Genomic DNA, 16,627 nt, shown 5'->3' with positions numbered 1-16,627 from the left:
GGCATATTTATCTGGGTGGTAAATAAGAAGTATTACAGGGAAGAGGAGAAACAGGGAGGTGGGAAAACACTTGTTAGTTACTCAAAACAGCAATCGTGGTTCAGAAATTTGAGCTATAATCATTAAAAAATGGCAAGGAGATAAAGCAGTTTCTTTTGGTTCCATCAGGCTGTGGAAAATACTGTGAAGCAACATGGTATCTTGATGTCCCATTTGGGGAAAAGGTAGAATTGTGGCAGTGTCACTATATTTTTTTCTCAGAAAAAAATGGAGGCATAGACGGTGTATCTAATAATAAAGAGCAAAATCTGGAGCATGTATGGCATTCTTAAATAAGATTAAATGAGAAAATGATGAATGCAAATGTGTTTAGCACAACAACAGCCCCATATCAGGTTTTCAATAAGCGTTAGTTCAATTTGAGCTTGTGTTTTTTTTCCTAGAACTACTTAATACCTTGTGGTTTATGAAAAATATTTTTTTCTACTCTTACTTTTGTTAGCATGATCTGATGGAGGAAAAAAAAACTCATCCGCCAACCTACCATCTTGGGAGCCCAGCACGCATTTTCTATTGGTTTCCAGTCACTTGCCCAGTGTTCCTGAAACCATTAGATTTACCCAGTTGGAAACTCTACCACTTTAGCCACGCTGAAATTCCTGCATTTTCTTTATTTCTGCACACGCCTGCAAATAAAATGATGGGGATTTTCTGTGGGGATTGCCTGGAGGAACTGGGAGATTGGGCATGATTTTTAACTCCTTCTCATCTCCATTGAGTTTAAGAGGAAATGTAAGAGTTTCCACCTCATTTTGTGAAGACAGTGGATGTCTCTCCATTCACCTCTTTATTTTCTCCCCCACTTCCCAGCACTGTCATACCATGAAGACTGCTATGTAGGTCGCTACATTTTGGCCTTGCCCTTAGAAGAAATGTTTCATAATCTGCTCCCAGCAACGCTCCCCTCACCCCCTGTGCCTTCAGGAAGGGGTATGTTGATGAGTGTTGGGTAGGGGTTGTTTGAGGACAGGAGGAGGGTGCAGGGGAAAATTTCAGGAGAAAAATCTTTGTTTGAAAAATGAAAATTTTGGATTATGACTTTTTTTTTTAGCAAGATGATTAAGCCATTTCAGAAACATGACTCATATTGACTTCTCTGCCCTTTCTTCTTCCAAGTGATTATGAAAAACACATACTTGGAAGATTTTAATAAAATTATGAGTAATATTAGATCATTATAATTCCTGTTTAAAGAAGACAGCCGTCCAATACTTAATTGCTGAAGGAGGCACCACCATTTACAAAAACCAAGGAAGCGTAATTTGGCTATTTTGCTTGTACCCTTCCCCTGGTTGCCTTTTCTCATTTTTTTCTAAGGTTTTATCAAAGTTATTTATGTATCTGGTTTAAAGAGCCAAGTATTTCTTTTTTTTCTTTTTAAAAGATGACTGGTAAGGGGATCTTAACCCTTGACTTGGTGTTGTCAGCACCACGCTCACCCAGTGAGCCAACCGGCCATCCCTATATGGGATCCGAACCCGGGGCCTTGGTGTTATCAGCACCGCACTCTCCCGAGTGAGCCACGGGCCGGCCCAAAGAGTCAAGTATTTCTATCAGATTTGTTCTGGAAAGCAGTGGTTCTTGCCACCATCTTCCTCCAATTCCCATTTCCCAAGGCAACTACTTTCATCTCTTTTAGCTGGGGTGTGTGTGTGTGTGTGTGTGCGTGTGTGCGTGTGTGCGCGCGTGTGTGTGTGTGCGTGTGTGTGTGTGTGCACCTTTGTCTCTGAATTATATGCTTGTGTTGCTACTTGTGGTTTTTCAGTCTTGGGCATACTTTCCACTGTGGAGTATAAAACCTCACTTCTTCCTCATCCTCCTCTTTCATCCTCCTTCTTTCTATCCTCCACTTTTCAATGTAGTTTAATTGTAATGATGGTTAAATGGATATTCAGTGTTTAAGACTTTATGACAATGTAAATGCTACTCATGGTGGAGCCACGTATTATACCACAATTACTTTTTCTCTCCTGCACAAATTTTTGTTTTCTGTCCACTTGCCTTGTTTGGTTTGCTTTTGGCTCTCAGACCCTTCACCATGGGTCTAAACCTTTGTCAACAATTCTGGATGCATCAGGTATTCAAAGGTTACATTTGCCTGAGAAAGTCCGTCCTGGAGCCTCCTGCTCTGCTCCAGTTTGGACTCATCCCTGTGCTATGCACCTTCGTCCGTCCTGAGATCTGTCTTTACCGTGGCCCTGGTGGCTGCTTTGCCTCTCCCTCACCTTGGATCTGTCCGTACCCCGTGTCTTCCTTTATCGTGGTGTACACTAGCTTTGGAATGTAATCTCCAGTAGCTCCCACAAAAAGAGGGCATAGGAAATAAACTTTTGGGGGGACTTTGCTGGTCTGGAAAAATCCTTATTTTTACCTTTGCACTTGAATATCCAGATAGAGAATTCTAGGTTGGAGATAATTTTCTTTCAGTGTATTGAAGGCATTGCTCCATTGCAATTGTTCCAAAATTACTTTCGAAAAGTCTAAAATTAATCCAGTTGCTAATATTTTGAATTTGGTATTCCCCCTTCCCTCTTTTTCCTTCTTAGAAGCTTGTAGAATCTTCTCTTTATGCTCAGTATTCTAAAATTGTACGATGATGGGCCAGATACAACCTTTTTAATGTAAACACTCATATCCTTTAGTTCTGGGAACTTTTCTTCAATTATTTTATTGATGGTTTTCTGCCCTCCACTCATTACTTCTCTTTTTTCTAGAACTCTTGTTACTTAGCTATTGGATATCCTGGACTGGCATTCTTTTTTGTTTTTCACCTACATATTTTTCCCTCTACTTTCTAAGATTTCATAAATTTATCTCTTCTACTGAGTTTTTAATTTAAGATATTATGTATTTAATTCCCAAGAGCTCATCTTTTAAAAACGTTGTGTGTTCCCTTTTTAATAGCATACTGTTATTTTATAGGGTATCATCATATTTTCTTAACTCTTGGAGAATATGGGTTTTTTGGGGGGGAATGTTTCTTCTCTTTGCATTGTTTTTTCCTCCAAGTAGCTATTTTGGTTTTTGTTTTGGTCTTAGCTCCGATTTTAGAGGTTATTCTCAGATGCCCAAGTTTCTTGTTATCTGCTTATGTTGAGTAAGGACTAAAAAGTCTGATTGGAAACTCTGAACTCGTGAATGGGACTTGTTGACCATGGGTTTCACTGTAGAGTGATCAGTTGGGCCAATTATTTGAGGAACCTCTGATATCAGTATCTTTAGATCTTCCTCTTGGACTGTTCAGATTTGTTTTTCCCCAAGTTTTGCTGTATATTTTTAATTTAATTTAATTTCATATTAAACATAGAAATGTATTATGATGAACTCTTGAAAACAAAAATGTTCTTAACTACCTGATTTAGAAAATTCAAAATTGTCATAAGAGAAGAGATGCAGAAAAGAAATAAGGAAAAAACTTAGATCATAATGAGAAATGAGTTTTGAGCTTGATTTCAATCTCCCATAACAAAGTCTGTCAAAGAAAATGAGTAATAGTTACATATTTTAACAAGTTACACTATATATAAAGATTATTATGCCATAAAAGAATTATGTAAAGTTAATATTTGATTATAATATTCATATCGGTGGTGCTTTGTAGACTGCTTAACAGTCTTTTTTGTTGCTGTTGTTGTTGATTCTTTAAAAAGATCAACAAAATTTGCAAACCATTATCTAGGCTGACCAAGAAAAAAAGAGAGAAGACAGAAATTACAGGGACATGGCAGAGCAGTTGCTTCTTCTATTATGCTAGAGTGGGCTTTGAGGAGAGAGATGTCCTCTTCTTTTTCCAGTCTCCACTAGTGACTCTCCTTGTGTCACTGCAGTCAGGTGTCTGGTGGGCCACCTGCATGGCGGCTGTGGCTACTGCTGTGGTGTTGAGCTACTTTTGCAGCAGCTGTGGCTGTGGTGGGCCACCCATGGGGAAGTGGTGTTTTTGGTGTTCTCCTTGCCTGTTTCCTGGTGAGAGATGCTGCCCTCGGCTCCACCTAAGGACCCTGGGCTTGCTCTGTGTCTTGCCTGCACCTGAGCGGAGGGGGCTGGCCCTTGGCTCCTGTCTTAGGAGCCCGGGCATGCTCTGTTTTTGAGTGTTCAGATTTTTGGAAGAGACTATACACTTCTCCTGCCTGGAGGGTGAAGGTCTGGGTGCCAGTGTCCTGAAAGCCAAGGGAGGGAAAAGCATGTGTTTACCTAATTTCCCTGGTTTCAGTCTAGCATCCTTGCCTCAACTGTGTTTGACATTCTTCCAGCTCAGAGATTCGATTTTTTCATTTCCATAGAATACACCACCAGTCTTTCCCTAGGGTGGGGGAGTAGTGGTTGCCCAGTTTTACAAAAGGGGAGAGATGATCTAGGAATCTGACCCCTAAACTGATTTTTAACCAATTTTTCTCCAGAGGTACCTGGTACTGCAAATTTTGAGTGAAATCAGGTTTGTTCTTGAGTTTTCCTTCTGTTGGCAAAAGATTCAGTTTTCTCGGGTCTGCTATGTCTGACCAGTCTTATATTGACATCCCAGCTTCCTAGATGTGTTTTGTTTTGTTTTTTTGCTCTCTCTGTTACAATGGATTGATGCCTTAAAAATAATTTTTAAAAAAATCCTTTACAGTTAATTCTGAAGAGTTTTTTTTTTTTTGCTTTGTAATCAGTATATTAAGGACACATTCATTCATTTCAAGAATTGCTTAAATTCTGATACCTAGATTTAAGCATGTGAACATATGATGAATTTTAAAACATACAAGTAGAGCTACTCATCATAATTTGCTATACTACCAATATTAAATTACAATTACTTTGAAGCATAACTCAAATGGTTTAGAGTAAGCCTGTAACATACCTAAGGAACACCTTCTTATACTATACATGCAAATTACTTCTCCATGTAAAGGTCTCTTCACTTTAATTTCTAAGTCACCCAGGTCTGGAAATCACTATACCTCAGGGGCTTATGGTCCAAAGGGGAAAAAAATGTAACCAGGACTGGTCAACGTTATATTATATATATACATATATATTAAAGAAAAAAAAAAGGCACAACAGAAGGGAATGCAATTCCAGAAGTACAAGCCCTCAAGATTATGATAAACCCCTTCTTTAGAAAGGTATCACTTCTATCACTGACACCACAGGCTAAATTATATATTATGCCATCTTCAAGGAGAGGCAATAAGAATAAATGCAGAGGCATCACAATGAATCCCACAATACAAATAACTATACAGACCAACAATTTTCTACAAATTTTTTTTTTGATTGCCAGTTAAATACAGAGTTTTAATTCTGAAGAGTTTTGGAGAGGGAATGAAAGCAGATGCATTGGTACAATCTGTCCTTATGCGTCTTGTTAACTTTTGATCTAGGACAGCAGTTTCAATGTTGTTTCTTGCAATGGAGTTCTGTCTCTGACTGAAATCTTATATAGAAGCTCAGTATTTAAAACAAATGTAAGCAGAACTGCTCTGTGCAAAGAGGGGATGAGGATCTGTTCTCTACTTTTCTCAATTCACCTCTTATCCTTTTCCTATTGTGAGAACATCCTGGAAATATGTTTGTAAGCCACTGATTTAGAAGTCACTGAACATAAGTAATTCTAAGAATAGGCATTAGATATTGAGTGAAGTTTATGGCATGATAAAAGGAGCACTGATTTATTCCTTCAGAGACTAATTTTACTGCTTCTAATTGTTCAAATGATACAAGACAAAGAACTTTTCTAAATATTTTTGAATTAGAATAAAATTGGACTCTGAAATGTACTTCAGGCTAACCTTATAATCATAAAAATAACATTGAAATGATATTATTTTATTAGAAAGTAAAGCATGTAAATTTACCTGAATGTTGAAGAATAGTTAACTGTGCTTACACATTTTGATAATTGAGAATGTAGGAAATTTGCAAATTTGCTTTCGGAAAGCTATGATTCTATTTCACATCGAATTGCTATTAGAGCCAATGTTTTGTCCTAGATTATTTACCTAAAAGTGAGAGGAGGTCTGTAGGGTCGGGAAAAAGGTAATGAGTTTATTCTTTACGAAAATCATTATTAAATTTGTTCATGGTTTAGTTTAATATTTATGCATAGACTAGCCATTAAAGCATTATTTCCTTCCTCCTCTGCCTTTCCCTGGCACAGGTTACCTATTAGTTAAGTGATAAAACCATGCAAGGATGTGGAAGTATTTATGTACTTAAGTTCACTCAAAGGTTCAGTGGGGAATGGGCACCAAGATTTACAAACCCCGTTGTAGTGGATTGAATTATGTGTCCCCAAAACTCACTGAAGCTTGGATTGTGTCCCCCAAGTTTTATGTATTAGAAACTTAGCCCCCACGGAGAGTGTTAAGAGGATGGGAAATCCTATTATGGTAATTGAAAGGTGGAGCCTTGATGAGGTGATTGGATTGTAGGACTGTGCAGTAGCAAATGAATTAAAAATGGTGGTCAGGGGTGTGGTTCTGAGGGCTTTAAAAGAAGAGCAGAGTCTCTCTCTCTTGATCTCTCTGCTCTCTCTGCTTCCACCACCTTGCAATGGGAGACCCCTGGGTCATCATCACCACCACCAGATGGACTTTGGACTTCTCAACCTGCCAAATTAAATGTTTTTTCACATGTCTCTGAGATGACCCAATGAATTCTTGAATGTAACAAGAAAAAAACAAAACAAAATGCAAACTAATGAACAGAGACCCTTTACTACTGTGGAGAGCCAAAATGAAGGAAGTGCAAGTAGATCTTTGCAGAATCTTCCACCTGGAATCCAGCCTCCTGCTGTTACTTGTTTGACACTAGAATCATTTCACCAGGGACTTAGGCATCATCCTAAAAAAAATATTTCCAATCATGCTACAGAAAAGAATTTATCAGTTTCATTTGCAGGCATGAGACACCTTTAGAAAACAGAAATGTGACCTGAACTCTGATGAGAAACACCTAGTATTTTGATTGCTGTTTCATATTTGAAGGATATTTGAAAACTAAAATCATTGTCCTGCTTGTGGCCTCTTTTGGAGGTAGACTACAAATGGGACATGGGACCTTTATAAGACATATCCAGTGAAGCACTGAGAGATGGACGGACAGGTGCCTGGGGGAAAGTTATTCTTTTAACCTTCATACAGAAGAGTATTGAAACAGGAGAAAACACTCACTTTGTAGAGCTGTCAACTGTAGAAAAGCAAAAGTCCTGGGGAAGACTTGTTCTGTCAAAGTGCATGCTTTGGTGACTGTGTGAGTAGCATGAAGGTTGCCTGTGAGCACACAATGTCTGTGTGGTTACCTGTGGCTGCAATAGGGCGTGTATGTCATGGCCCTGACTTGCTTCTTGATGACATCATGAAGCTGGGCTCTTGCCAAAGGATTTCGAGAAGAGCCAAAATGTTGTGAAACATGGAAAAGCCACTCATTACTGCTGTCTTCAAGAAGGCAGAGGACAACATGCAAAGAATTAAATCAAGACATTGAAGCTATGTTGCAAAACAGTTGATCAAGTTGGATTATGTGCTCTTTGATAATCTGAGAGTTCACTAAAAAGAAGCAGCTCTTCAAGCAAATGCTGTATTTGAGAATTAGCTGAACCTCTTTTCCTTGAGGTCTCCACTATTCTTGTAAATGCTTGTCCTGGTTTTTATTTCTCTTTAATCTTTCACACCCAGACCTCTCACCTGTGCAATCTTGCATGAGACCATATAAAGTAGGCGGCAGAGCTGTTTTCTGTGAGTTGTTGTTGGGACGCCACTGAGTCCAGGATCTGAGACATCTGAAGAGGGGATTCTCTTCCCCGCTGTTCCATCCACACCCTTGCTCTCTTCTACCCACCACCTCTCTTTCCCTTTTTTTTTTCTTTCCTTTTTTTATGTTCATAGGCATCCTTTCCTTTTACACCCTGCCCCAGCTGGACCTTTCATGGCTCCCTGAGCCTGGGCTGGGTGATCTGAACCAGCATCACTCTGTGTGGTTGGTGGTGGAGGCAAAATGTAATCTGTGTGAAATCACTTTACAAATGACAAGGTATTCTCATGGGTTGGTTGTTATTGTCTTAAGTATTGTTATAGGACAGAGCTTGCCCTATGTACAGCAGTCCCTCCTTGTGGACCAGCTTTGTCCTAAGCTGCTTCTGCTCTTTCTCATTTCCTCAGAACCTTCTTAGGAATTGATTAATTTTGATTTTTCTGACATAGTCAATCTAAAGTTATAATGGCTAGCAGATTTGATGTTAACATGTCAGGGAAATTCACATTTTAACTCCAATATGGAGCCTGACTGTGATATGTTAGGCAGTGTGAAAGGTCAGCCAGTGGTTTGAAGCCTTTTCTTGGTAATTCTAAGCTCGTGCATATGGATGACGTCCTATTCCACCCATTCAGGAGGTGGCCTCAATGCAATGTATAGAGGCTACTGAGTAAAATATGAACCCAGGATGTGAAGGGTCAGGGAAAGTCTGTGGTTCAGGGATGGGAATAAAGGTGATGGCATCTTTTGAGAAAAAGTTAGGAAGGATAGTACAGTTAAGTAATAATGTGCAAAATATGAATACTTTCAATCCTTCCTGGAGCCTCATTCCTGTTAACATTTCCCTGCATCTGGCTCTGATAAAGAATAGGCAAATACAGGGTATGCAAATAGATGCAGGGTGTCATTGAGCTGGGCGTGATTTACATGCAAGAGAGATCGCAGGAATCCTCTTTTCAAACCCTGGGTACAGGGGGTGTCTGCCGGTGGCTGGCCTTTTGCATGAATCCAGGGAGAGGGGTTTCTGGGTCTCTGGTCTCAACAGGGTGGTTTGGACAGAGAGGCAGTTTTCCTCTGCCGATGTGTCCCAGTGCTTCAGAGTAGGACCGAGTCTGAGCAGACCCTCCCTGGAGAAGATGCCTTCCTCACCCACAGTGATCTTCATGGTCATCTTTCTCCTGGAGTCGTTGGCTGCAATGTTGCAGAATGGCTTCATGGTCACCGTGCTGGGCAGGGAGTGGATGCGGTGCCGGGCACTGCCCGCAGCTGACATGATTGTGTCCTGCCTCGCCGCCTCCCGGTTCTGCCTGCATGGGATAACTGTCCTGAACAGCTTCCTGGTCTCCTTTTATGTGGGTTGCATGTTTTACTATTTCAGCATCCTCTGGACGTTTATCAACACTGTGACTTGCTGGCTTACTACCTGGCTTGCTGTCTTCTACTGTGTGAAGATCTCGTCCTTTTCCCACCCTATCTTCGTCTGGCTGAAGTGGAGGATTTCGCAGTTGGTGCCCAGGCTGCTGCTGGGCTCTCTGCTGATCGGTGGCCTATCAACCATCTCATCAGCCATTGGGAATACAACTTATGCTCGGATGACTTCCTGCCAGATCTCCCTCAGAAACAGCACCCTGGTTTCTAGGTTAGAGGCCTTCCATCAGCGTCATTTCCTCCCTCAGCTGGTGCTTACATTTTCAGTTCCGTTCCTCCTGTTTGTGGTGTCCGCTGTCTTGCTCATGTTCTCACTGTGCTGGCACCTGAGGCAGATGACCAACTGCAGGGCTGGCCCTCGGGATCCCAGCACCCAGGCTCACACCAAGGCTCTAAAATCACTTACTTTCTTACTCATCTTCCATACTTGGCATTTCCTGTCCACGGTGATTTCTGTTAGGAAATCCACAGTCTCCTGGGATCACTGGCACTTGGCCCAGGAAGTGATGATCTATGCAGGCATCTCTCTGCACTCCACGATCCTGATGCTCAGCAGCCCCAAGCTGAGAAAGGCCCTGAAGATGAAGCCTGAGGATGCTTCTAGCCCCTGAGGCTTTGGAAGGCCTGGGCAAAGGGTGGTTCCGCTGTCAGTTACAGAGCTGATAGCCAGTACTGGGATGGGGAGCACCGTGAGTGCACGAATGCGTACAGTTTGGGGACTGTTTTTCTCTTTTCATCTCTGTTTTCCTTTCCCATCCTTCCATCCTTCCAGGCCCCACTGTTTCTTTTTCCATGCCTCTGTGTTCCTGCCATCCCCTCCACTGCTGCTTGTCCCTAGTCTGAGTTCCAAAACACCTTGACTTTAGCTGGTGGCTTCATTTCCTCACAGGCCTCTCTGACTCTCTATGCAAACGACCCTAATGACAGCCTCTGAGCATTGTTTTGGTCTGTGTTCCCTTTCCAGACACCTGCAACCATTGTCGATTGTCTCTGTGGGCAAACTGAAATTTCTTTTTTTAAATAGTGGCATAGATTGTACAATACCATCCACTTTGTGACACCTGCCGCCCTTCCCATCTGCTGCTCTGCTCTCAGCTCAGCCCCTCGACTTCAGTCCAATTAAGTTTCTTTCCATCTTCCCACACGTCCTTCCCTTCCACATGTGCTACTTTGGCCCACCTAGAACTTCTTTCTTTCCTTTCTCTGCCAGTCTTTGTCATTGGCTTCTTTGGTGGCCTGCATAAGACTATTTCCATCGATGGAGCTTTTTCAGTCTGATCCCATGGAAGGCTGAGGACTTCTATGAGTTTTATGTCACTATAGGTCATGTCCATGACTTCATGTGTTCACAACATATTGAATTAAAATGAATTGTCTTATGTGGAATTGTCTCATGTGGAAATGTTTTTTGGTTCGGCCAACAGAAGATAGATGGAAAACAAAGGAACATCTCTACAATTCTTAATTTTGATAATTAATTCTTCCTGTCCACTCACCCAGGATGTGGATCCTGGATGCCATTGCCTAGGACAGTAGTCACCAAATTCAGGTGTCTTCATTCCAGGTGTGTGCAGGATGAGCCACTGGGTATGGGGAGAAAAGTGTGGCAACTTCAATTTCCATTTATTTTTATCTCCTTCTTTCAATTCCTAATTTTGTGTGTATTTTATGATGTACATAATGTATTAGTAAAGTAGTACATGCATATAATTTAAAATAAATATTTGTATGGCAGTGTCTTAGTCATCTCAGGCTGCTGTGACAGAATACCACATACTAGGTGACTTAAACAACAGACATTTATTTCTCACAGTTCTGGAACCTGAAACTCAGACAGCCAGCCTGGTTGGGTTCTGGTGACAGCATTCTTCCAGGTTGCAGACAGATGCCTTTTTTGTGCCCTTCATAGTGGAGAGAGATCATCTGTCTTGTGTTTCTTCTTATAAGGGCACTGATTCTATTCATGAGGGCTCAACTCTCCTGATCTAATTACTTCCCCAAAGCCTCGTTTCCAAATACCATCACATGGAGGATGAATTTTGGGAGGACACAAATATTCAGTCCATAGCAGGTGGGATGCATGTTCATAATTTACTGATGGAGTTCACAGTGAAAAAGTATAGAGACCAATAGACTGAAAGAGATTGGGAAATATACCAGATATGGTTAAGAGAGAATCATATGTTTGAACTAGTCAAAATAGGAGTAATAAATAATAGGACAGAACAGAGGTTACAAAGAATTTTCAAATCAATAATTGCACTCATGGTAAATTGTCCAACAATCCTGGAAAGTTGAGACCTCAAAACAGTATGCCACAATGCTAGCCACAGGCTGAGCTATGGCAAGAGAAGAGAGAAGGATGACCAGAGGGAGATGAGATAACAGGGGAGGAATTCTCTCTTAGAAGGAGATGGTTAAGGCTTTAAATGAGGAGATTTTCAAATGGCTGGCAAGGAACACAGGGGGCTTCCCAGAGAGTGGAAAGAGGGTGAGGAAGGATAGAGGGACCTGTGAGAATCTGGTACTATGGCCAGACTTTAATCTCACAGACCCCTAGGGTCTACCTGTGAGTTGTCCCACCTAGACAATACATATTATCCTCATCGTCTGTCATAAACAGTTTTTCTTGTTCATTTTTTTTGCAGCAACATGACTGAGCGGATGACTTCCTACAGGGAAGGCAATAAACTATGGGGACTAAGACTTGAGGCTCAAGTTACAAGAGGGTTGGGTGGAAGCAGAGAAGGCAAGAGCGTCAGGGTGGATTTCCTCTACCCCTTGCACTCAACTCTGGGCACCTGGAAGACTGTCTTTTCCTCAGACAGAGTTCAAAACTTTACTGAGCATCTTTGGGTGGGCGGGAGATGGTGTGTCACTCGTGTTCTCCCACATTTTCACAGCTCCTTGAGTTAAGGCAGGTTTAGAGAGCTTATCTCAGGGGTCCTTAATTGGTTAATGTTCTCAACCTTCTTTCCTAAATTCCAGCTCAGAAGAGCCTCAAAACAATTGGTGGCTCCATCTTGACCAAATATACAATCCAGTACCTTATCCTGACTTTCAAGGTTTTCTGTGATCTCTCTCCAGCCTGTCATTTCAACCTGAGATGCCACTATTCCCTTATGTGAATCCTCTGCTGTAGCCAAACTTATCCAATCATTCCGGACATAATCACACTTCCACCACCTTTACTGATGCTATGTCTTTTTCCAGCATACCAGACAGCATTTAGTTGTCCCACGATGATGCACATGCTGCTGCTGAAGTTCCCTGAGAATTCTTGGGGTTGGAATAGGATGATACATAACATTTAGAACCACAGCCTGGGGGTGACTATTTTTTTATACCTCTAAGAGACAGTACTGAGGGGAAGGTTTTCTATATAGAGAACCTACTCAGGATTCCTATCCTACGACCCTCATGATTAAATTTATAAAGACTAGCTATGAAAATATAAAAATTCTCAGACTTGGCTTCTACCTAGGAAAATAAATCAGAATATAAGCAAGTAAAATGTAACAAACAGAAAACGCAAACAACAAAAGAATCACTATGAAGCACATTGCATATTTAAATGCAAACGACTATTTATCCTTTTTTAATTAACTTAATCTGCATACCCTATATGCCCAGTAAATGTTTTTAATTTATGACTACTGAATGAAAGCACTCTGAGGATAGATATTTAGTTCACTCTTAAAGACTTGGTACCTTTCATGGGGTTACTATGACATACAGTATAAGCTTAATAAATTGTTGCTAAAAGAATTGAGCGTCAGCAGCACATCTTTTTCATCTTATGAGCCATTGAAGATGTAGGAGGTAGATGGGAAAGACATGATTTTTCCACATTGGGAGGTTTGTGGCTGTCCAAATGCCAAAGCTGTGAGCCCAGAGTTTGCCCCATGACTCCAAGTTCAAGTAGAAAACAGCCAAAAAATGTCAGACAGAGGAACAAGGATGAGGAAGAGAGTAGCTGGGGACTTGATTCCCTGGAAATTGGAATCTTGACAGAAAGGCAGAGGAAATGAATTACCTTAGTTCACCTTCTTTCCTTTACTCAGGAGCACAATGTTCACTACAGTTGGCCTCTGGGTTGGAGAAACAATTTCACCTGGACATGGACTGGCAACTGGAAAGAGATGCTGAGTGTTCTGTGTTCTATTTCCTCTTAGTGGGGGTTCTATGAATGGGACTGGTAGGCTGTGGTTCTGGCCAGGAGAGGGGTGTACTATTAAATACTTTATCACTCTCATGTTACTTGATCCTAAACCTTCAATGTTGCTATATTTCACCCAGGGCAATTTCTGCTTGCCAATCTCCCTCGGACATATTAACCCACTTACACTCACCTGGGTGTTGATTGCTATTTTTTATGGATTCTTTGAAACTCATTCCTATGAAGAATGTGGTCTTTGCTTACTTCTCCCTCCTGCGGTTAACCTAGATGGTCCAACGTTTGGTGCCCTGCACTTCCACTGCATTCCTGATGCTCTCCTGATTTCTTTTTGGAAGACAGTCATTCTGATAAGTCATCATCATCACCCTAATTACTTCTTGTGTATATGCAGAGATTTATAGTTTGCAAAGTACTTTCAGATGCTTATGATCACATTTATTTGCAACTACCCTGAAAATCTGTCACTAGTGATTGTGACAAGACTCAAAACTTTGTCCTCTTACTCCAGCTAAAAATAAAGAAGATGGTGGTGTAAGATGTACTGCTAACTATGGCAAAGATCCCTGGCCCCAGAATCAGTTTGGGTCTTGGTTTTTCCTCTATGTGACTTTAGGTGAGAGTATTAATCTATAATTTGGGGCCTCATTTCTTACAACTGTAAAATTATCTTTTATGTCTTCTTTCACTCTAAAAACTGAGATTCTAAGATAACGCTGTGAATTAGAACAGATGATACTTTTCATATCTTACAGATGGAGAAACTGGGGCACCGAGGGGCTAACTGACAAACCCAACAGCTCACAGTGAGGGATGGAGCTTGGACTCAAGCCTGTCTTGATTTCTAGTCCAAGGCTTTTTCTCCCATGTCTATTTGGTTTTATAGCTATCTTGGTAGGGGTTCCTCTGTGAAATGCCACTTCAACCATCACTACTTATATTTTTGAAAATTAAAAAACATTTGCCTGCTTGATTACATATAATTGTCTCCTATGTTCTATTTTATGATGAGTCATCACAAGTGGTATTATTTGAATTATCCTCTCTCAGTAGAGATTTTGCCCTGTTTTCTCACTGTCTCTCTGTCGGAGTGGTATTCTCAAAGCACCTACTTCATACAGTTGTTGGTACTATGGAGAGCACCTAGAATTATGCCTGGAACATAGCAATCTCCCCTGATGGATGTGAGCTCTGACTGTCAGGAGGGGGTGTGCTCTGTGGATTTCATCACTGAGCTACTGGCAGGTGTGTGGTCATGTCTTAGGTGTCAGCTTAGAGAAGTATAACCTCCTGTGTAAAGGACACTAAATGCAAGGTCCTGATATATTATCCATGCTGATGTTGAAATGGGCAGAGAATAGGCAGAAGGGCAGGCAAATTCATGGGGTGGAAGAGGGACAATGGAAACTGAGCCTTGACAGTATTTGCATCTATTCTGGCAGAGAAGAAACCTCTTCATCCCCCTCAGATAGCCTATGTCCTCGACTCTGGCCTCGCCTCTGCACTTGGGCCAGCTGGAGGGATAAACACATCATACAGGACCTTCCAGAGCAACCTGACAGAAATAGCTCTTGAAGCCTTGGGCCCATCTTGTCACAGGAGAGATGAGTGGAGATGACATGGTTCCAGGACCTCTAGCAACTGATACAAAGGCCATCATCTTGGCTGTCATTTTATTCCTTTTGTGCCTGGTGGCAGTGGTGGGCAATGGCTTCACAGAGTGGTTGCTACGCAGAACACTGCCACCTTGTGATAAGTTATTGCTCAGCCTAGGAGCCTCTCGTTTCTGTCTGCACTGGGTGGTGATGGGTAAGAACATTTATATTTTCCTATATCCAATGGCCTTTCCATACAACCCTCACTGCAGTGCTCGGCACAGAGTGGTTGCTACGCAGAACACTGCCACCTTGTGATAAGTTATTGCTCAGCCTAGGAGCCTCTCGTTTCTGTCTGCAGTGGGTGGTGATGGGTAAGAACATTTATATTTTCCTATATCCAATGGCCTTTCCATACAACCCTGTACTGCAGTTCCTAGGTTTCCAGTGGGACTTCCTGAATGCTGCCACCTTATGGTTCTCCACCTGGCTCAGTGTCTTCTATTGCGTGAAAATCGCAACATTTGCCCACCCTGTCTTCCTTTGGCTAAAGCGCAAGTTGTCTACCTGGGTACCATGGATGTTTCTCAGCTCTGTGGGGCTCTCCAGCCTGAGCACCATCTTACTTTTCATAGGCAACCAGAAGATATATCAGAACTATGTAAGGACAGGTCTGCAACCTTGGAACCTGACTAGGAATAGCATAAGGAGCTCATATGAGAAATTCTACCTCTTCCCTCTAAAAGTGATTACTTGGACAGTCCCTACTGTTGTCTTTCTCATTTGCATGGTTCTGCTCATCACATCTCTGGGAAGACACACGAAGAAGGCCCTCTTGACCGTTTCAGGATTCCGAGAGCCCAGTGCTCAGGTGCACGTCAAGGCTCTCCTGGCTCTAGTCTCTTTTGCTATCCTCTTCATCTCCTATTTTCTGTCGCTAGTGCTCAGTACTGCAGTTATTTTTCAATTTGGGGAATTAAGGTACTGGATGTGGCAAGCAGCAATTTATCTGTGCACAGCAGTCCACCCCATCATTCTGCTTTTTTGCCACCCCAGGCTGAGAGCTGTGCTGGAGAGGGGCTGTTCCTCAAGGTGTGTGGCATCTTGAGTTGCAGTTGAAGAAAAGCCTCAGAGACTCCAATGCAGAAGGCATGGACACAATGGGACATAGCTCCTCTCTTTGACATGTTTAATGTTTGCTCACTCTTGCCTACTCTTTGCTACATTTAATGATTAGGAGAATGACTTTAATGAAATAAGATTCAAGGTGATGTCAAAGGTTCTGAAATATGGGCTGTTGTCACCGTTATATAACTCAGCAAGTGTGTCTGATATGACCAGGTTCCCTGTGGGACTTGATGAGCCAAAGAATCTGGGACTTTTCACTTTCCTTGTGATCAGTCTTTTGGTGTTTAAAATGATCCCTCGGGGAACTAGATGCAAGGATCCTGACACATCTTACAATATTTTATTTTATCTGTCCCATCAGGCTAGAGGTGATTTTTGGAACCTCAGTTTTCCTCTGGCTTCATCTTGCGACCCACCTTTCCTTGTTCATCACCTCATGGTTTTCCAGTCATCTACTGCAATGAAAATCCCTTTCCCTCCATGAAAGAGTTCCTGGTGTCCGAAT

At 41.7% G+C, this 16,627-nt stretch overlaps 2 protein-coding genes across 2 annotated transcripts; both read left to right on the top strand.

Annotated features, from left to right (window-relative positions):
• The first annotated feature begins 8,909 nt into the window (after window positions 1–8,909).
• Window positions 8,910–9,833, top strand: LOC103603716 (taste receptor type 2 member 62-like). The gene has a single exon (XM_008588287.1). It carries the CDS (start codon window positions 8,931–8,933, stop codon window positions 9,831–9,833), a length of 903 nt encoding a protein of 300 aa, XP_008586509.1. The 5' UTR covers window positions 8,910–8,930.
• Window positions 9,834–15,003: 5,170 nt separating this feature from the next.
• On the top strand, window positions 15,004–16,102 carry LOC103603715 (taste receptor type 2 member 60). The gene is made up of 2 exons (XM_008588286.1): window positions 15,004–15,115; window positions 15,258–16,102. Exons 1-2 carry the CDS (start codon window positions 15,004–15,006, stop codon window positions 16,100–16,102), a joined length of 957 nt encoding a protein of 318 aa, XP_008586508.1.
• Window positions 16,103–16,627: the final 525 nt, after the last annotated feature.

The sequence above is a fragment of the Galeopterus variegatus genome, unplaced genomic scaffold (genome assembly GCF_000696425.1).
Source record: "Galeopterus variegatus unplaced genomic scaffold, G_variegatus-3.0.2 Scaffold4761, whole genome shotgun sequence".
In the NCBI taxonomy this organism is placed as follows: domain Eukaryota; kingdom Metazoa; phylum Chordata; class Mammalia; order Dermoptera; family Cynocephalidae; genus Galeopterus; species Galeopterus variegatus.
Note: the sequence above shows the minus strand (reverse complement) of the source record. Positions and strands in the feature narration are given on the sequence as shown.

Bases quoted from the DNA above. Each gene is read 5' to 3' on its own strand.
- LOC103603716 (XM_008588287.1), top strand. From the start codon at position 8,931: ATGCCTTCCTCACCCACAGTGATCTTCATGGTCATCTTTCTCCTGGAG.
- LOC103603715 (XM_008588286.1), top strand. From the start codon at position 15,004: ATGAGTGGAGATGACATGGTTCCAGGACCTCTAGCAACTGATACAAAG. The intron at 15,116-15,257 runs CAGAGTGGTTGC...TCCATACAACCC, and splicing joins AGTGGTGGGCAATGGCTTCA to TCACTGCAGTGCTCGGCACA.